Raw genomic sequence first — 21,790 nt, 5'->3', positions numbered from 1 at the left:
CTAGATGCTGTTTTAGCACCTCTTTCCAGAGCACAATACCATAGTCTCTTGAGATTGAAGGATGCCAATGTCTTTGAGGATTATCTGTTTTTTTGAGGAATAGAGTATATTAATTTTTCAGCAAGCAGTTTTCCATATGATTTCATTAAGCTTTTCCACTGATAGTAACATAACAACTGGGTTATTATCAAAATACACATTAGAAGGAACACAGAGAACGAACTTTGAGATTCCTTGAAGATCGTTGACTGATTTCCCGACCCATTTAAAACCACTGATAAATTGACTTTTGCCAGTGAAGCTGATAATGACAGTCATTATGAAACTTTACATCATTCCCAATTAAATTGGGAGATGAATGATACCACCTGAACAATTTTTTAATGGGCAATTCTTGGTGGCATGAAGCTTTAAATATATATAAAGAAGTATTTCTTTGCCTAGATTAGAAAAAGAAGAGATAGCAAATTTAGGCTCAGGTAAAGCAACAAAATCACTTTGAAGATACAACACTGTTTTATTAACCCAACTAGGTGGCTCAGTGGCTAAGACACTGAGCTTGTCGATCAGAAAGGTCGGCAGTTTGGCAGTTTGAATCCCTAGTACAGGTCTTAGGCATGAACAGGGGGTTGGACTAGATGACCTCTAAGATCCCTTCCAACTCTGTTACTGTTTACTGTTTATTTACTTGCATGCAAGAAATAATACTGTATATTCTGGATCCCCAGCAAAGCTTTTGATATTTTTCTGACCACAGATAAGCAAAAGCAATCCAGGTCTTATATAGGGTGACAGAGAAAAATTATAGGTGACATTGGAATATTTTAAAGAAACTTCAAAGGCACTTTTTCAAAAGGCAACTGGACTATTTCTCCCCACCATCCAGTCAGAACTGATGAAGCTTCTTGGAGGAGAAGTGAAACATCTTCTTCTACCTCAAACAAACAAACCAAAAAAACAGCCCACTTGCTTTTTGAAAAAGCAACTTTGAGACAATTTTTTTTTTTATTTGATTTATATGCCGCCCTTCTCCGGAGACTCAGGTTGGCTTACAATGTGCTCAGCAATAGCCTTCATCCTTTTTGTATATTTATGCAAAGTCAGCTTCTTGCCCCCACAAACTGGGTCCTCAATTTACCTACCTTAGAAAGGATGGAAGGCTGAGTCAACCTTGAGCCTTGGCGAGATTCGAACCTGCAGTAATTGCAGGCAGCTGGTCTTAATAACCAGCTTAATAACAGGGTGCCTTAGACCACTGTACTACCAAGGCTCTTTTATGACCTGGATGACTGAGAATATCCATAGACATTTTAAAGAAACCCATCCAAGTGACCATAATATGATTTCTCTCTTCCTACAGATAGTCATACTATTTTAGGCCTTGTTCTGACCTAGGCTTCCTTAGAAAGTAAACAGCACAAACTTAGTCCCGGCAAACCTCTTTAATTCATACGGCTGTAAATTACTTTCACTTACAGTCCGCAAAGCTTGATTAACCATCTTTCAGAGGAATGTTATCAACACCAACCTATCTCATGTGGAATGCTGCCAAAAAGCTAATTTCCAGATTTTCAAACTTGGCAAAGAGTCACACACAGAATTTTAAAATCTTGAATCAATTCAATTCTTGAACTAATTGCTTTCTGCAAAAGCTCATGTCTCGTTCTCTTTTATGTCTTATGAGAGGGGCCAATCATCTCCAAGCCTTACTCTGAAGTCAACCCTGTTTCCTTAATTGTTCCTGTGCACACTGGGAACAGGCCCACGCTGTTCTTCTGCCTCGCTGATGTCAGACTCTGGAGACTCCGGAGGCAGCAAAGAACTACCAGATGGCCTTGGCCCCCTCTCTGTATCCGACTCAGTCATCATCCGAGCCTCCCCCAGACTCCAGGACTGGCCCACATTCCTCTCCAACCTCCTCACTGTCCGACTCTGCTGCCAGCTCTACTGGCTGCCGGTGGGCCACAACAGGCCTATGGTCAGTGAATAGAAACCATCTGGTTTTCTGAGTCACAGGTTCCTCATTATGTCTTGTCCCTCTCACCATTTTGGGACAGTCCAGCTTGTTCTGAATGTTTTCTTACAAGGCACTTTCAGCAGTTCATATACAGTAAATTGGTGGCATCTCATACATTTGGTAGTGAATGCAACCATTTTACTACCGCAATATGTGAAAAATTAGGAGCCTAAATTTAGCCTCTTTGTGTGTTTCTATGTGAGGGGGATGTTGATTTACTGATAACTGATTGATGATTGATTTGATTGATTGATTGATTGATTTAGAGAACGTATATGGCCATAAATTTCATGTATGTAACTCTGAGCAATAGGCCACTCAGCCAAATTATAGACCTCAAGCACAGCTCCTCAATCCCCAAAAGCAAGCAGAAAGAGGTCTCTGCTCACAAACATGTTTGCTCCAGCAACATCTCTCCAGATATCACAGACATGATGATTAAGTCATCAGGTCAATGCTCCAGTGGCTCTCAAGGTGCTTCTGAAGGAACCAGCAGGGGCAAATCACAGAATAGATATATATCTCCAATATATTGTTCCCTGCTGAGGACCATTCCTCAAAACTGGTTGAAATGCTCCCCAACCATGATAGGGTCAATATGAGAACTGTTGCCATAAATTTGGGTTCTCGGAATTTTGTATTTATTTGCTGTTCATAGCATAAATATATATTTATTTCTTGTGGGCTTGTTTCTAATATTTTTACACTGTTGATCAGCCAATGCCTAGTCAATTCCAGAGCTGACAGATTCTCCCAGATTTCTCTATGTGAAACTAGCTACATTACTCCATACCTGTGAAATATACAATGCCCATCATCTTGGAGTAATTATACAAGACCATTAAAATTCTGCTATAGCCTCATATCTAGTGGTCTTTTATATTGCAAAAGAAAAAAGAGCCTAATAATTAGGTATTAGACTAGGAGCATCCAGACATAAGGGAGGCTTAAGGTAATGGATCAGATCAAAAAATGAGGCAAGACATATTCTGAAGACAGATTTCAACAAAGGTAGCATTTCTTTCACTCTCTATAGTATCCTGTTTGAATCAAGGCTGCTGGCAACAGCAATACTGGACAAGCCAAATCAGCAGGAATGTTGGGGATTATTGCCATTTTACTGTTTCTGGAATTGGCCATGAAGATCCAACCTCTTAAGTGCACTGGAGATGAAGCCATTCAAATTCCACAGGAATGGTACCAGGAGGGAGATTTTCTCATTGGTGGATTGGTGTCTCATGTTCACTACATGTTCCCCAAAGTTACTTTTAATAAACATCCTTCTGAGGAATTGGTTGACTTCCCATTGTAAGAAATCCCTCTCTTAGTTTATTTTAATCTAATTCTGCTCTTTTCTTTCAATCTCTATAAAACAGAGAGGTTCCGTCATCATCTGTTAATGAATATAAATGTATCATGGACATATCCTTAACAGCAGCTTGTTATATAGAAATGATTTGTTAATTCAACATCCTCTTTTCTAATTAAACCAAAATCTGATAGACCAGGACAAGCGGACATTCTGTTGAGAACTGAAACATCTTCCAACTTGGAGGAAAAACAACCAGCCCTAATTCACCATCACCTAATAGACACTATAATATTTTAAAGAGAGGCATTGAGTGTGGAATGAAAAATCATTTCCAAAACCTTGGGGTAACACTACTTATTAATACCATGTCTCTGTTTTTTCATGTATTGCTTAGAGGTTGGGGATCCACCTGTCCTATTTCAAAAAGATCCACAATCTTTGAAAGAAAAATGCAAAGCTAAAAAACAAAACTTTACCAGTATAAATAGGGCCTCTTCTCTTCACCATCTCCTTTTAAGAGCAGAAAGAGTTCACCATGGAAGGAAAAATGAATTTCTAAAGATATGGCTATAGTCATCAGCTCTACTTCCTCGCCACTGAGTTCCCGCTTTAAGATAAATTTGGTCCACTCAACAGATTCTCATTAAAAAAAAATTGAACCCGTTCTATTTCTTCCAATTCGATAACCTGTCTTCTCTTCAGAGTTATCTTATTTAGTATTTAATGATTCCTACTATCCCTTATTTTGTTTCAGAATAGAATAGTATTCTTTATTGGCCAAGTGTGATTGGACACACAAGGAATTTGTCTTTGGTGCATTTCTCCAGTGAGTCCAAAATTGTACAGGTCTCTGATGTTAAATACATCAGTAAATGTATTTTAATATTTAATTAAATATTTAATATTTAAAAGGATGATTTAAGGATACAATTAAATAATCCAGTTAATATAGGATATGAACCTTGAATCATAAAACTCTGAACTTCAGTGTAGTTCTCTTGTCAATAAGTCTTTCTCAGAGTATTTTTGTCACTGGATATGTCTTCCTTAGTATGTAATGCATAGCACAGTTCTCCTTTGAAACAAGTGACTTTTTTACAGTGTGGTAACCAAGTTCTACCAACACGTCTTGGCTTTAGCATTTGCCGTGAAGGAGATCAACAAGGATCCTGACATCTTGCCCAACATCACTCTTGGATTCCACATCTATGACAGCTACTCCAATGCACTAATGACTTATCGTACCACTCTGGACCTGCTTTTTAAGTTGCATAAAATTGTCCCCAACTATATTTGTGGGACCGAAAAGAAAGTGATGGGAATTATTGGAGGGATGAGTCCTGAAACATCCATACGCATGGCAGAAATTTTGCAGCTTTTCAAGATCCCACAGGTTGGAACCATAATTAAAGATCTCAAAATTAGGACAATCACACAGATTGTCTCTTTTCGAGTTCCCCTTCAACAAGCAACTTGATGGTCTATCAGTAGAGAGATGTAAAAAAAATTAGAGTAAAGGATGAATCCGTCTTTCTCTTCAGTATATCATGGCTTTCAGTAAGATGAATCGAGACATACAGAATTTTAATTACTTGAACCTGCAGGTTCACTGATTTCAATTCATATATTTTAAGCATAATGTGGGCAAACATTTGGATTTCATATTAAACATGGGGAGACAACATATAGAAGAAATTTTGACATAGGAAGCACTGAAAGACTTGATTCTTTAAATTCAAATTCTCAAATGATCTTCAAGAAAAAGAGATGAGGAGGATGGGGAGGAAGAGGAGGAGGAGAATAGACAGATAAGATAAGATTCAGAAAGGATATCTCCCTTTTTGGAAGATCTCTAAGCCAAATCTATATTATTAAACAACTATATTTTGAAAAATAAAGTAGTTTAAATCAGTAGTTTAAATCAATAAAAATTGAATATATCCATCCATTCTCTTTCTCTGTCATTTTCCCTTTCTCTTATACCTCCTTTCTTTTGTTTAGATTTCATATGGCTCATTTCAATTGGCAGCGACTGATGAATCACGTTTCCCGCCTTTTTATCGCATGGCCCCCGATGAAGCTCTCCAGTACGAGGGTTTAATCCAGCTCCTCCTGTACTTTGGATGGAAATGGGTAGGACTTGTCATTGTAGATGACAAACATGGAGAACATTTTCTACAAACTCTGGAACCCATGCTCTCTCAAAATAAAATCTGCTCCGAATTCACTGAAAGGGTTGACAGAAATTTACATTCTTCTGAAGGATTTGACTTGGTTGAACGTTGTCTGAGGCACATTACTTTGTTCACAGAGAAAACAGCAAATGCAGTTATTATACATGGAGAAAATACAGTCTTTACGTGGCTGGCCTCTATTCTACAAGGCACCCAATTTTTTCTTCCAACACCTTTGTATTCTTCACAGAAAATTTCCACACGAAAAATGTGGATCACAATGGGCCAAAATGATTTCACATTATATTCCTTACAAAGAGCTGTCGATATGCAAACGTTCCATGGAGCACTTTCCTTCTCAATTAGCACAAGAGAACCTCCAGGTTTCCAACAATTTATACAGGCCGTCACCCCATCTGAGGCAAGTCAAGATGGCTTTATTAGAGATTTCTGGAGCCAAGCTTTTTGCTGTTCACCACCAAATAATGGTGTTTCTCAAGATGAGGAATGTACTGGAGAGGAAAGACTTGAGGACCTTATTGCACCCTTCTTTGAAACCAGAATACTTGGCCATAGTTACAGTATCTATAATGCAATCTATGCTGTGGCTCAAGCATTAAAGGCTGCTCAAACAGTGAGGACTTATCAGAAGATACAAAAGGATCAAGGGCGATCAAAGATTGTAGAAGCCTGGCAGGTATGATTTCCCCTTTCTCAATGCTCTTTTGAAATGTTCTCCTTGGTTACAACAGAGTGCCAAGACTTAATGAATCAACAGAACATTGTAGACCATCTATCTAAGCATCACTGATGTTCATCTTTCTTCAAGATTAATACATTACAAATATTGACCCACTGAAGGTATTTTCTTTTGTCTACACATCTCAGCATTTTCCTCCTTCCACATCAACAAAACTAGTCTTTAACATATTTTTGCCTTTCTACTTCTCTGTAAATTTTCTTCCAATAGCTGCTTCTTTCTCTTTTTCCACTACCTCTCTGAATTGTCACTAAAAAAATCAACATCTACTAAAGAGATTTTAATTCATAAGGTGGACTATGGTTCAATATAATAACTAGTCTCTTTCAGTCTTTTATACTTCTTTATTCCCAGATGAAAAAACACTCCAAATTTAAAAAGTGGTGTTATTTGAAGCCATTTTGGAGGCTAATCTGTTTCCCTTTAAAGTGCAGAGAAGAAGCAACCAAAAAAGTGCAGAGAAGAGCAACCAGGATGATTAGGGGATTTGAGACTAAAACATATGAAGCACGATTGCTGGAACTGGGCATGGCTAGTCTAGTGAAGACAAGGACCAGGGAAGACATGATAGCAGTGTTACTGCTTGAAAAGTATTTAGAAATTTAGACTTCCTATACTAGTCTATATTAATGTCCTATGTGTCAAGAGAATGGCTTAAATCGATGCTTTTCAACCTTGGCAGGTTTCAAATTTGTGTGGATGTCAACTCCCAGTGTTCCCCAGCGGGTATGCTGACACGGAAATTCTGGGAATTGGTCCACACATCTTAAAGCTGCCACGTTTGAAAAACACTGGTTTAGAAGAAGCATGTCTCTGAAATCAGAGTGGCTGGCTAGAGAATTCTGGGAGCTGAAGACCACACATCTTAAAATTGCCAAGATTGACAAACACTGGTTTAGCAGATGAATGTCTCTGAAATCAGAGTGAGGTCTGTCTGATCATGTGAATTACTAAAACCACTCTATAAAGTCTTATTAAGACCACACCTAGAATACCGCATCCACATTTGGTCACCACACTATAAAAAAGATGTTGAGACTCTAAAAAGAGTGCAGAGAAGAGCAACCAAGATGATTAGGGGTGTTGAGGGTAAAACTGCCCTCTACAAAGTGGTGCAATGGACCAGACAGCAAATAGATACGTTGCTTAGCAAAACACACAGATACTCACAGACTCTGAACGTTGTAAGAAAATAAACAGTCTTTACTTGTAGTAAAAAAAAAAAACTTGGCTTCTCGAAACAAAGATAACACTTCTTCAAATAATCACGGTTCAACACAAATACATAGTTTGCTTACAATTCCAGTTCTCTTCAGTAACACAGACACAGTTCCTTTCAGCAGTTCAACCTTCTAATAGCAGGAGCAGAAGTGAATGAACTTCCTTCCTTCTTTTATGTCTGCTTAGCCAATTTAGTCATTTTGTAGCAGTTAAAGTTACAGAACATAGTTTTCTATATATTACCTACCCAACCGTAGGATAAGCATCCAACATTCTCCCCTTTGGGTAGACTAATATATTTACAATCTTAAACCATACTGTTCACATGTATCTATATGTTTCCTACTTCCCTGTGCTTTTATGAAATGATCAGCCACATTGTCTTCTGATGCACAATATACAAGTTCTATCATCTTATTTATTATACATTCTCTTACATTGAGATACCGAAGATCTGTATTTTTTGTTCTAGTCTTTACAGCTATATTTGTCACCATTTTTATCGCTGTCTGATTATCTTCGTATACTATTATAGGATCTTGTATATCTATTCCTAAATCTAGCATCAGCTGCTGAATACTGATCAAATCCGTACATAACAAAGATAAACAAGAAAACTCTGCTTCCATTTTAGACATACTTAAATGCTTCTGTCTTATTGAACGCCACCATATCAAAGATTTTCCCAGAAATACAGCGATTCTTGAGTTGGTTTTCTTGTATTCACATCTGTTGCGAAACTAGCATCCACATAAGCAGTTACATGCAATTCTTCTGATGGTTGTAGATATAATGCATGATGCATGGTATATTTCAGATATCTAAGAATACGTTTGCTCCTTGCCAGTGTCTTTTTGTAGGTTCTGTGTTGAATCTAGCTAATTGGTTCACACTATAAGAAATATCAGGTCTAGACCAATTGCTAATGTATGATAAACTGCCAATCAACGATTGGTATATCCCTTTATCAAACAACGGACTTTTCACATCAGTGTTGCCATAATCTTTTTTTTTTTTAATTGAAAAAGTTTTTCAAATACAAATTTTCCCCCTTCCCCCCCCTCCACCCTAACCCCCTCTCACCCTCCCCTCACCCTGTGGCTTCTCCAAAATAAAACCCAAATTAATAACAGATTATATAATACTTTACCATCCTTTTGTACCACCCCCCATATACTAACCCTTTCTTTCTAACAATATTATTATATCCCCCTTATACTATACATTTCAGAAACAACATTCAACTGTAAAATTATATAATAAATTCTAATTTAGCAATTTCATCTATTCAACTCATAATCTATCCTTCTAACAATATCATTATATCCCCCTTATACTATACATTTCAAAGCAACAGTCAAAGCAACTTTCAGCTGTAAAACTATATAACAAATCCTAATTTAGCAATTTCAACTCATAATCTATCCATTTCCTCCTCCCCCATACATATATCTCTTAATTCAAATCTTTTACATATATTGATATAACATAACATCCCTTCTCCTAAACTAAACAATCAGTAAACTAACCTATCTCCACCCACTTTCCTACAGGTCTACATACATAATATTTTCAATATCTTTATTCTTCTGCCCATTCCACTAAAAAAAAAAAAATATTTACATATATATATAAAATCCTCAATTGACTTTAAGTTTGTAATCCATATGATATCTTCTGTAATGTCTCTCAGCTGGATTGTTAATTCCATTACCCATGTTAGGGTAACATCACATCCTAATTCCAACAGTATGTTCGGTATCTTCAATTACCATCTGCCCCCATCAATAGTAAATATTTTCATATATATAAAAAACCACCCGAGTGACTTTATATTTATATTCCATATAGTGTCGTCTATAATGTCTTCCATCTAGATTATTAATTCCAACCACTGTGTTGGGGTAACAGCCAGATCTTCTGCATGCCCCAATCCCATAGTTCTCTTGCCTTATAGCTCAGCATAAACGTAATCCATTTGTCAAAGAATCCAAAATAGAAAATTCCAATCCACTCAATTTATGGCCATCTTCACATCCCAAGAGTACAGCACTACAGAGATCTGTCACTCTCCTCAGGATAATGTAAACCAATACTTTGCCTCAACTAAATTTCTAAATATTCAATCGTCTCTTGAGTAACTGGCATTACACTGTTGTTTGGTCTAAAAGTTTTTATTTTTGTAGGACCTGCGTCTTCTTTTCTTAACTTTTTGTGGCTTAGATCTCCATCCTGGTTTCCTTTCTATGAGTTGTATATCAACTGTTTGGTTTCCATGCTGGTCTGTAGCTTGATAAGTCATCACATTAGAATCCAAAGCCGCCTCTCTAGTATTTATAGGTAATCCAACTATAACCTCCGAAGGAGAATCCAGAAGCGGCTCATCCACAAAAGCCTCTGTAACTTGTTGTTTTTCCGTTACCTCCACCTCCATCTGCTTAGCCTGAATTTCAATCTCTTGTTGATTTTGCTTTTCTTTATTTATTTTCTTTATTCCCCTCGTGTATTATATGTGGAGATGTTAAACCCATTTTAAAAACCTTATAGTAAAATTCTTCCGCTTTTTCAACAGTATTTAATTGATATCGTTCTCCTTGATATCTCAATATTATACCAACTGGGACATCCCACCTGAATGGGATGTTTTGTTTCTTTAGTTCAGTCACCAAAAATCCAAAATCTTTTCTATCTTTTAACATCTTAGGCTGTAATTCTTTAAATATCCAGATCTTCCTTCCATGCATTTCAAGAGTGGAGTTGAAAGACTTTTGCACAATATCATTTCTTATTTCTTTATCAGTAAAGTAAATCACCACATCTCTAGGCAACTGCCTTTGCTTTGCCACCCAAGAATTAACTCTGTAGGCCTTATCAATCTTGCAGGATACATCTTCAGGGCTAACCTTTAAAATCCTAGCCAGAACTTCAGCAGACATCTTTCTCAAATCTTGTCTTTATCTTCCTGTATTCCCCTAATTCTAACCGCAAATTCCATGAGTCTGAATTGCATTATTGTGGTTTCATTTTCAATCCTTTGTTTTATATTATCTACATTGTAAGTCTTATAATCAGCTTCCTTTATTTTTTTAAACTCTACTTCTGAGCTTTTTTCTTGAATCCTTATTAAATCATTTTCAATTCTTTGTATTTTATTATCCAAATTATAAATCTTATCATCAACTTCCTTAGTGTCTATTTTTGAATTTATAATTTCATCCATCTTCAGAATTATTTCTATAAAACTTTTCATATGTTGCTTCAGAATATCATACTTTTGTTGAATCAATTCTTTAATTTCCTGTCTAAAATTTTCAAGATTCAGATTCACAGTCTTATCATGTCTTGCCATCTCCTCCAGTAAAAATTTCTTTAGGTCTATGAAGCCATTCTTCTGCATCTGCAAACTCTCAACTTGTTCATGCGATTTATAAATGGGAGAGCCTCCCCCCCATGGCTTGGTTATCTGGCTTTGTCAGTTTTAGTGCCATCCTGCCACAGAAAAGATTTTTTCCCCTTTTTCCTTTTAAAGAAAAAGACTTCTCTCCAAACAATATCAATAACAAGTCTCTAAGAAGGAAGAAACATGAAATAAGAATTTTTTCTCTTCACTTCTAACCAGCACTTTTGCTAGATACTTTGTAACTTTGTAACTTTGTAACATTATAAGCTATTCAAATGGAAGGACTTTCACTTTCAGCTTTTCTCAAGCCTCAGCCAGTCGCCATTTTAAACTCTCCTTTTTCCTCCTTTCACTCTTCTTTAACTTTAAAATCAGTCTTGGGGTTAGAATACTTGCAGTTTAGGATCCCCGATCCAAATTTCATCCTGGTTATTCAGATGATCTGTTAATTTCATTAATTGGTCCGGTCCCAGCGCCTGGCTCTGCAAAAAGGCAGAGTTTTTTTTTTTTTTTTAATTTGATTTATATGCCGCCCTTCTCCGGAGACTCAGGGCGGCTTACAGTGCATTAAGCAATAGCCTTCATACTTTTGTATATTTATACAAAGTCAGCTTATTGCCCCCACAAACTGGGTCCTCATTTAACCTACCTTAGAAAGGATGGAAGGCTGAGTCAACCTTGAGCCTTGGAGAGATTCGAACCAGCAGTAAATTGCAGGCAGCTGTGTTAATAACAGGGTGCTTTAAACCACTGTAGTACCAAGGCTCTTAGTAGTACCCGAAGCCCGGAGCAGCGGCGAGCGGAAATAGGGAGCCACAACCTGCTCGTCCCCAAGAGTAAAAAAAAGAACTCTGGGGACTTTGCAGAGGGCTCTACCTGCCCTTGCCTGCTCTGTCTCACATTTCCTTCAGGAAATGGAGTTTTTCTAGCTGCCTTTCAGATGTAAAGGCGACTCTTTACAGGCAACGGGGCTGGCGGTCTCAGAGGACCGTCTGGCGGCGACGGAAGCCAGACCGGAAGCCCCAGTGTTGCCATAATCTTGAACCATAGGTGTCTTTGATGGTTTACACAATTCCATTCTGAACTGTTTTAATAGATTATTAATTTTATCAGTTTGGGATAATTTAAATCCTCCTCTAGTTTTTTCGATCCTTACACCTAGGTATTGTTGTATCTCCCCTAGATTTTTAATCCTGACATGAGCTTTTAATTCATCAATAATCCTGTTGGCCTTTTGCTCATTCTTTGTAATCAGAGCTATATCATCTGTAAAAAGAAGTAATAATGATACTATACCATCCCTTTCCATTTTAAATAAACATGGATCTGCTAATCCTGCTTTAAATCTGATATTCTTCAATGTTTTTACAATGCACTGGTTCCATTCATAACCTGACTGTTTTAACCCACACAGACTTTTCTTTAATAACCAACAATCAGTCTTCCCATTTTCCTCAAATCCTGAGGGTTTCTTTAAATAAATTTCATGCTGTAATGGTGCATGCAGATATGCGGTCTCTACATCTAAATGGTTAACTATATATTTATTTCTAGCTGCCCATACCAACGCTGCTCTTAATGTAATGGCTTTTAAGCTTGGAGTGAATACTTCATCGTAATCATTAGGAGACTGATTAAATCCTTGAGCTACCAGCCTAGCTTTATATATTGGTATCCCATCTATCCCAGTCTTTAATTTATATATCCACTTACTACTGAGTATAGTTTTCCTTTTGGAATTGTTACAGACTCATACACTTTCAAATTCTGCAAAGATTGTAGTTCTTTAGTCATTGCACCTCTCCACACTTTCTGGTCTTCTGGTGGAAACATGGTCAACTCATTAAATGTAGTAGGGACTTTATTTACTTGATAGACTGTAGTTGCCTGATACCTATCAGGTGGTCTTGTTACTCTACTCGACCTTCTTGGGAGTTCAGGACTTACAGATTGCCTCTCCACCCTTACCTCTTCCTGTACTACATCTTTCTCTACCTCTTTGCTCTGGATCTCTGGCATTTCATTGGTAGCTTCAGTCTGAGTTTCAATGATAACCTCATTTTCAGGACCTAATTTATTCCACCCTACATGCTCCATAAACCTGTTCCTTTTACCCAAAATCTGTAGGACCTGTGGTTTGAATTATAACCAACAAATATTAATTGTTGTGCCCTACTCTGGCCCTTACACCTTAACTGCATTGGAATATGTACCCATGCAGGTGATCCAAATGTGTGTATGTAGCTCAAATCCGGCTTCCTTCCATGCCATATAGTATATGGAATTTTGTTAGTGGTTGTATTTATGGTGTTGTTTAAGAGTGTATTTGCCCACATAATTGCTTCTCCCCATAAATTAGCCGGTAAACCTGCATCAGCTAACATTGATCTCATCATTGCTTGTAGGGTTTGTCCACTCCTTTCAACCTATGAGTTACGTTGTGGTCTATATGGAGCTGAACATTTGTGCTTTATACCAGCATTATCTTACATTGATTTAAACCTTGTGTTTACAAACTCAATACCATTGTCAGTTACATTGGTAACTATTTTTTGATTTGTTTTTCTCTTCACAAACTTAATCCATTGAACAAAATACTGAAAAGTATCTATCTTAGTCTTCAATAAGTAGCAAAAACCATACCTGGAATAATGGTCAACTATACTGAGAACATAGCAAGCACCCCCTAAACCAGCCTTCATTGGCCCTATTAAATCAGCAAATGCCACTTCCAGTGGTCTCTTCGTTTTAAACCCATCAAACCTATTAGCAGGGATTGTTCTACTTTTCTGCTGATTACAAATATTGCAATTTAAATACTGGTTACATGGTTTCAGCTTCAACCCATCAACTAATTTTACAGTTTTCTGTAACATCTTAAAACTGATATGCCCCATACGTCTGTGAAGCAAGTGAACACATTCATCATGTGGTTTGACATTTGAGTATACAACATTTGTAACATGGTTACTAGATAATACATATAAACCATCTTTCAGTTTTCCAATAATCTTGGTTTCACCTTTTTCAATTAAACAATCATAGGTTCTAAATGTTACTGTATATTCTAGCTTAACCAATACTCTAACCGAAATCAAATTAAAGTTTAGATTTGGAACATATAACATATGCATTTTTTCTTTTACATATGGACATATTGCCGTTCCCTCACCACGTGCCTTTAGTTTCCACCCATTTGCTAAAGAAACCTTATTATCACTAGGCAGCATTTTCACAAAATAGTTTTGTGTTCTGACAATGCATAGCGACGCCCTGCTATCAATAACCCACGAATTGTGGTTAACCAGTTTCTTATCAGACATAGCTACATTACATTGTTTTTTATCTTTAACTATGTTTTTTTGTTTCAGCCTTCTGCAAAACCTGGCTATATGACCCTTCTTGACACAATTAAAACAATATTTTACAGCATATACATGGTTATTTGCCTTTACATTTACATTAATCGACTCGGGTTCTTCCCTTAGTTGTTTTCTTTCTTCTCTCCTTCTGGCCACTTCTAGTAGTCGCAAGGTTACATTGGCCAAAGTTAGTTCCTGCTGTGTGAGAACTTCAAATGATGTTACTACGTCATCGTAGCTCTCATCTAGCGATGATAACAGTATATAAACCTGTTGCTGTTCGGAAAAAAACACCTCCTTCTGATGTAGCTCTCGAAAAATGCTTTTTATGCAATTCAGGTGTGTTAACATGTCACCACCCTTAAGGAGTCGTGTGCGAAACAACCTTTGTGTAATGTTAATTTGCGCCCCCACAGTGTCACGAACATAAAGATGTTTCAAATTGCCCCAGCATCTTGCAGCAGACTGTTCACCCTCGATGTGAACAAGCTGGGTATCGTCTAGAGACAAACCAATAATAGACAATGTACTCTCATTCTTCCTCTGGAACTCGGCTATCTTCCTGGCATCCTCAGCATCGTCAGCATTCCAGGAGGTCACAGCTGGTGGATTCTGCACTACATCCCATAGCCCTTCTTTGCGCAACAGGAGACTGCACTTGGTGGACCAGGACTTGTAGTTGGTGCCATGCAGCCGGGTAACCAGCGATAAGTTGGGAGCTTGACCTTGTGCCATCCTCACCAGGATATTAAATACATATCAGAATGTCTGGAGCAATAATGTGTGCTGCAACTCTCTTATTGCTGTAACTGGTACACACACTCTGGTACTGGGCTCATAACCAGTGTTGAGGGTAAAACTGCCCTCTGCAAAGTGGTGCAATGGACCAGACAGCAAATAGATACGTTGCTTAGCAAAACACACAGATACTCACAGACTCTGAACGTTGTAAGAAAACAAAGAGTATTTACTTGTAGTAAAAAAAAAAAACTTGGCTTCTCAAAACAAAGATAACACTTCTTCAAATAATCACAGTTCAACACAAAAACATAGTTTGCTTACAATACCAGTTCTCTTCAGTTACACAGACACAGCAGTTCAACCTTCTGATAGCAGGAGCAGAAGCGAATGAACTTCCTGCCTTCTTTTATGTCTGCTTAGCACAGCCAATTTAGTCATCTTGTAGCAATTAAAGTTACAGAACATAGTTTTCTATATATTACCTACCCAACCGTAGGATAAGCATCCAACAAGGGGCTGGAAGCTAAAACATATGATGAATGGTTGCAGGAACTGGGCATGGCTAATCTAGTGAAGAGAAGGACCTGGGGTGAATGATAGCAGTGTTCCAGGATTTGAGAGGAGGGTGACAACCTATTTTCCAAGGCACCTGAAGGCCAAACAAGGAATAATGGATGGAAACTGAACAAGGAGAGATTCAATCTAGAAATAAGGAGAAATTTTCTGACAGTGAGAACAATCAACCCATGAAACAGAAGTTGCCTTTGGAAGTTGTGGGAGCTTCATCACTGGAGGCTTTCAAGAAGAGATTGGACTGCCATTTGCCAGAAATAGTGTAGGGTCTTCTGCTGGGTGGGGGGTTGGACTAGATGACATACAACATCCCGTCCAACTCTGTTAATCTAATCTAATCTAAAACCTTTAACCCTTATACTTTTTCTTCTGCAAGCTCCATTCATTTCTGCAGAGAATTTCCTTCAACAACAATGCTGGAGATGAAATTAAATTAAATGAAAGAGGAGCACTAGAAGATGGATTTGACATTGTAAATTTGGTTACTTTCCCAAACAACTCCTATATCAACATTCCAGTTGGAGAGATAGATTCACAAAGAGGAACTTTCCTTATTCATCAACACAAAATCCAGTGGCATCATGGATTCACTCAGGTACCATAACAATAATATGGGCTCTGAGAGGGAGATGGGTGACTTGAAAAGATGATAGGTAGGTAGGAGAGAGACAGACAGACAGATAGAGACAGAGACAGAGACAGAGGGACAGATAGAGACAGAGAGACAGAGAGACAGAGAGGCACCGAAAGAGAGAGAGAGACAGACCCAGAGAGAGAGAGAGAGAGAGGCAGAGAGACAGAGACAGAGACAGATGCTCAGATTCTGGTAATCTTTTGGAGGTTAAATTGTCTGTTACATGGCAGAAATGGATAACAACAGTCTTGTTCTTATTCATTGCTTGTAAGTCAAAAACATAAGTAAAACATTGCTACTGACTTCTTTCTTTATTTGTGGACAGGTCCCTCCTCCCTCATTATGTAATGAGCCATGTCCTCTTGGAAAAAGAAAGAACAAGATCGAAGGGCAGAAATTTTGCTGCTACACTTGTGCTCCCTGTCCAGGAAAAATGATATCCAGACAAATGGGTAAGATTCATGGCATCCAATGGAACCAGCCTGTATCCCAGTTAACAAGAATCTCTTCAACGTTATTGCTCACTGTATTGAGGCATCACAGAGGAGGAAAATGAAGAGACAACAGTGATGTCCTCTACGCCAGCAGTCTCCAACCTTTCCGGTTCGATGGACCGGCAGGGACATAGAGAGGACGGTTCTATGTCAATGGCTTGGGCACATGCAACTCCATTTTTGCAAGCATTTTTGTCTCTTCCTTTTCCTCCTTTGCTCACCCACCTCTTCCATGGCCCGGTTCCAAACGGATAGTAGACAGCAGCCAAGTGATTTGGGAACCCCTGCTATAACCCATCTCTCTATCCTTGAAGTTGAACCTCCTTCATATTATTATTATTATTATTATTATTATTATTATTATTATTATTATTATTATTATTATTATTAATCAAATTTCTATACCGCCCTACTCCCGAAGGACTCAGGGCGGTGAACAGCCAAGATAAAATACAGATAATACAAATATTAAAGAATCCCTTAAAATTATTAAATATTTCGGCCGAAACACAGATTAAAACACCCAATTTATAAAATCACAAATTAAAAAATTTAAAAAATTTAAAAGATGGGAGTTAGGCCAGGCCAGCTTGCTGAAATAGAAAAGTTTTGAGAGCACGGCGAAATGTGCGCAGGTCCGGGATCTTCCGTATCTCTGGGGGGAGCTCGTTCCAGATGGTAGGTGCCCCCACAGAGAAGGCTCTCCCCCTGGGGGCCGCCAGTCGACACTGGCCGACGGCACCCTTAGGAGCCCCTCTCTATGGGAGCGTACTGGTCGGTGAGAGGCTATTGGTAGCAGAAGGCGGTCTCGTAGATACCCCTGTCCGATGCCATGGAGCGCTCTAAAGGTGGTAACCAAAACCTTGAAGCGCACCCGGAAGACCACCGGGAGCCAGTGCAGCTCGCGCAGGAGGGGGGGTCACATGGGAGTGCCACGTCGCTCCCATAACCACCCGCGCGGCCGCATTCTGGACCAGCTGGAGCCTCCAGGTGCTCCTCAAGGGGAGCCCCATGTAGAGAGCATTGCAGTAGTCCAAGCGGGAAGTAACGAGAGCATGAGTGACCGTATTTAACGAGTCCCGATCCAGAAAGGGACGCAACTGGCGAATCAGGCGGACCTGATAAAAAGTCCCCCTGGCCACGGCCGTCATGTGCTCTTCTAAAGACAGCCGTGAGTCCAGGAGGACACCCAAGTTGTGAACCCTCTCCGTGGGGGCCAGTGACTCGCCCCCAATAGTCAGTGATGGCACCAACTGACTATATCGGGATGTCAGAAACAACAGCCACTCGGTCTTGGATGGGTTGAGCCTGAGTCTGTTTCTCCCCATCCAGATCCGCACAGCCTCCAGGCACCGGGACATCACTTCAAGGGCATCATTGGGGTGGTCCGGGGTGGTGATGTACAGCTGAGTATCATCAGCGTACCGGTGGTACTCCACCCCGAAACCACAGATGATCTCACCCAGCGGCTTCACATAAATGTTGAACAGAAGGGGCAAGAGGACCGACCCTTGTGGCACCCCACATACAAGGGGCCTCGGGGTCGACCTCTGCCCCCCTGTCAACACAGACTGCGACCGGTCAGAGAGAAAGGAGGAGAACCACCGTAGGACGGTGCCCCCCACCCCTAACTCCTCTAGCCAGTGCAGCATGATACCATGGTCGATGGTATCAAAAGCCGCTGAGAGGTCTAATAGGACCAGGACAGAGGAACAGCCCCTGTCCCGAGCCCTCCAGAGATCATCAACCAACGCGACCAATGCCATTTCCATGCTGTACCCAGGCCTGAAGCCCGACTGGAACGGATCCAGATACGACGATTCATCCAGGTACTGGGGGAGCTGTCGCGCTACCACACTCTCAACAACCTTCGCAACACTGCCGGGTCCAGGGATGATGGGACACATCACATAAAGGAAACAGGAATCAAGTAGCACTGTTCCTGTTCTCCTATCCCCTAGCGCTACTGCAAGTTTTTCAGGATCTAATGTCTCAAACATCTCTTTTCTCTTTCCCATTAGCTGGCACAGTTTTACACAGTGGGACATGCTATTCTCTTGCTCAGAAATGCTATAAAAACTAGTGCACTCCAAGAACATTGACATGCAGAAAAATCTAAATAGTGTTTCCCTACAGTACTCATTTTTACAATCTAGGAATAGAATAGAATAGAATAGAATAGAATAGAATAGAATAGAATAGAATAGAATAGAATAGAATAGAATAGAATAGAATAGAATAGAATAGAATAGAATAGAATAGAATAGAATAGAATAGAATATGTTATTGGTGAAGTGTGATAGCACTTAGACTTATATACCACTTTACAGTGTTTTACAACCCTCTCTAAGCAGTTTACAGAATCAGCCTATTGCCCCTAACAATTTGGGTCCTCATTTTACCCACCTCAGAAAGATGGACGGCGGAGTCAACCTTGAGCCTGATGGGATTTGAACTGCCAAATTGCAGGCAGCCAGCAATCAGCAGAAGTAATCTGCAGTACTGCACTCTAACCACTGCGCCACCATGGCTCATCTAGGTTGACTAGAGTGTTACAAAAGGATATAGAAAAAACGTACATTGCAGGAAAATTCAGAAAAGAAATTCTGAAACTTCTGATTTTAAGCCTGTTCAGAAACTTTTTTCTTCTTTTCAGACATGGAGAATTGTGACAGTTGTCCAGAGGATCAGTTTCCAAACGAAGCTCACGATGAGTGCATTCCAAAGACACTGCATTTCCTCTCCTTTGAAGAGCCACTGGGCATTACTCTGGTGTCTCTCTCTCTTCTTTTTTCCCTACTTACAGCTTTGGTGTTTATAATCTTCATTAAGCAACGGGACACTCCCATTGTCAAAGCCAACAATCGCAACCTCACCTACCTTCTACTTATCTCCCTCTTTCTCTGTTTCCTCTGCTCATTTCTGTTCATTGGAAAGCCCAATAGGGCGAGCTGCCTCCTCCGACAAACTAATTTCGGCATCATCTTCTCTATTGCGATCTCTTCTATATTGGCCAAAACCATCACAGTCATCATAGCATTCCTAGCATCAAAGCCAGGAAGCCTATTCCACAAATGGGTGGGGCAAAAGTTGGCCTATTCTATTATCTGGTTCTGTTCCTTCATTCAAGTAACTATTTGTGCCATCTGGCTGAGTACATCTCCCCCATTTCCACATTTAGACATGGAGACACTCTATGGAGAAATGATAGTCGAATGTCATGAAGGCTCCATCATCATGTTTTACTGTGTCTTGGGCTACATGGGCCTCTTGGCTCTTCTCAGCTTCACTGTGGCCTTCCTAGCCAGGAAGTTGCCAGACAGTTTTAATGAAGCCAAGTTCATCACCTTCAGCATGTTGGTTTTCTGCAATGTTTGGCTGACTTTTGTCCCCACCTACCTGAGCACCAAAGGGAAGTACATGGTGGCTGTGGAGATCTTCTCTATCCTGTCTTCCAGTGCCAGCTTACTGGGATGCATCTTCATCCCCAAAATCCATATAATTATACTGAGGCCTGAACTCAACACTAGAGAACAATTAACACATAAAAAATAAAAAAAGGAACAAGATTCCAATTTGAATAAGCAAATGCTACTTGGAATTGTGTTTGAGTGTGTCTGTGTACATACATATTTGACTGAATTTGTCTTTCATCTCAGAATTATTTGAGGATTATGTGGTTTTGGAGGAATAGGGTATATTAATTTTTCAGCAAGATGTTCCATATCATTTAATTAAGCTTTTCCATTTGTAGTAACATAAGAACTGTGTTACTCTCAGAATACACATTAGAAGGAACACAGAGAACAAATTTGAGATTCCTTGAAGATTGTTGACTCATTTCCCGACGCACTTAAAACCACTGATAAATTTACTTTTGCCGGTGAAGCTGATAATACAGTCATTATGAAACTTTACATAATTCCCATAGGCTCAGGTAAAGCAACAAAATTAACAGATTAACAGATTAAAAGAGTTGGAAGGGACCTTGTAGGTCATCTAGTCCAACCCCCCGCCCAAGCAGGAGACCCAACACCATTTCTGACAAATGGCAGTCCAATCTCTTCTTGAAAGTCTCAAGTGATGAAGCTCCCACACAACTTCCAAAGGCAAGCTGTTCTCTTTGAAGAGACATTATTTTATTTACATGCATACAAGCAATAATACAGTATATTCTGGGTCCCCAGAAAAGCTTTTGATACTTTGCTGAGCACACATAAGCAACAGCAAACCAGGTCTTATATAGGGTATCACAGAAAAAAATTATAGGTGACATTGGAATATTTTAAAGAAACCTCAAAGGTGATTTTTTAAAAGGCAATTGGATTGTTTCTCTCCACCATCCAGTCAGAACTGATGAAGCTTTTTGGAGGAGAAGTGAAACATCTTCTTCTACCTCAAACAAACAAAAAAAGACACAGTCCACTTGCCGTTTGAAAAAGCAACTTTGAGACAATTATGACCTGGATGACTAAGAATATCCGTAGACATTTTAAAGACACATCTCCGAGTGACCACAATATCATTTATCCCTTTCTACTAGTAGTAGGAAGGGATAAATAAATAAATGAAGAATAAAATTAATCAATAAATAAAGGGACGCGGTGGCTCAGTGGTTAAGACGCTGAGCATGTCGATCGAAAAGTCGGCCATTCAGCGGTTCAAATCCCTAGTGCCGCGTAACGGGGTGAGCTCCCATTACTTGTCCCAGCTTCTGCCAACCTAGCAGTTCGAAAGCATGTAAAAAATGCAAGTAGAAAAATAGGGACCACCTTTGGTTGGAAGGTAACAGCATTCCGTGCGCCTTTGGCGTTTAGTCATGCCGGCCACATGACCACAGAGACATCTTCGGACAGCGCTAGCTCTTTGGCTTTGAAACGGATATGAACATTGCCCCCTAGAGTCGGGAACAACCAGCACATATGTGCAAGGGGAACCTTTACACTTTGCCTTATTACTATAATTTGGGGCATATATCAAAAAAGGCAAAAGATTAGGAGCCTAAATTTACCCTGTGTGTTTTTATATGAGAGGGAGATTGATTGATTGATTGATTGATGATTCATTCATTCATTCATTCATTCATTTCAAGAACATATATG

At 39.3% G+C, this 21,790-nt stretch overlaps 1 protein-coding gene across 1 annotated transcript; it reads left to right on the top strand.

Annotated features, from left to right (window-relative positions):
* Nucleotides 1–3,113: 3,113 nt before the first annotated feature.
* On the top strand, nt 3,114–20,243 carry LOC139324640 (vomeronasal type-2 receptor 26-like). The gene is made up of 6 exons (XM_070954365.1): nt 3,114–3,325; nt 4,431–4,722; nt 5,331–6,200; nt 15,937–16,155; nt 16,520–16,646; nt 19,345–20,243. The coding sequence occupies exons 1-6, from the start codon at nt 3,114–3,116 to the stop codon at nt 20,241–20,243; spliced, it is 2,619 nt and encodes an 872-aa protein (XP_070810466.1).
* The last annotated feature ends 1,547 nt before the right edge of the window (nt 20,244–21,790 follow it).

Source organism: Pituophis catenifer, unplaced genomic scaffold, assembly GCF_029215685.1.
Source record: "Pituophis catenifer annectens isolate HBS135680 unplaced genomic scaffold, rPitCat1.0.hap2 SCAF_15, whole genome shotgun sequence".
NCBI lineage: Eukaryota > Metazoa > Chordata > Lepidosauria > Squamata > Colubridae > Pituophis > Pituophis catenifer.
This window is presented reverse-complemented; position numbering and strand designations above follow the sequence as displayed.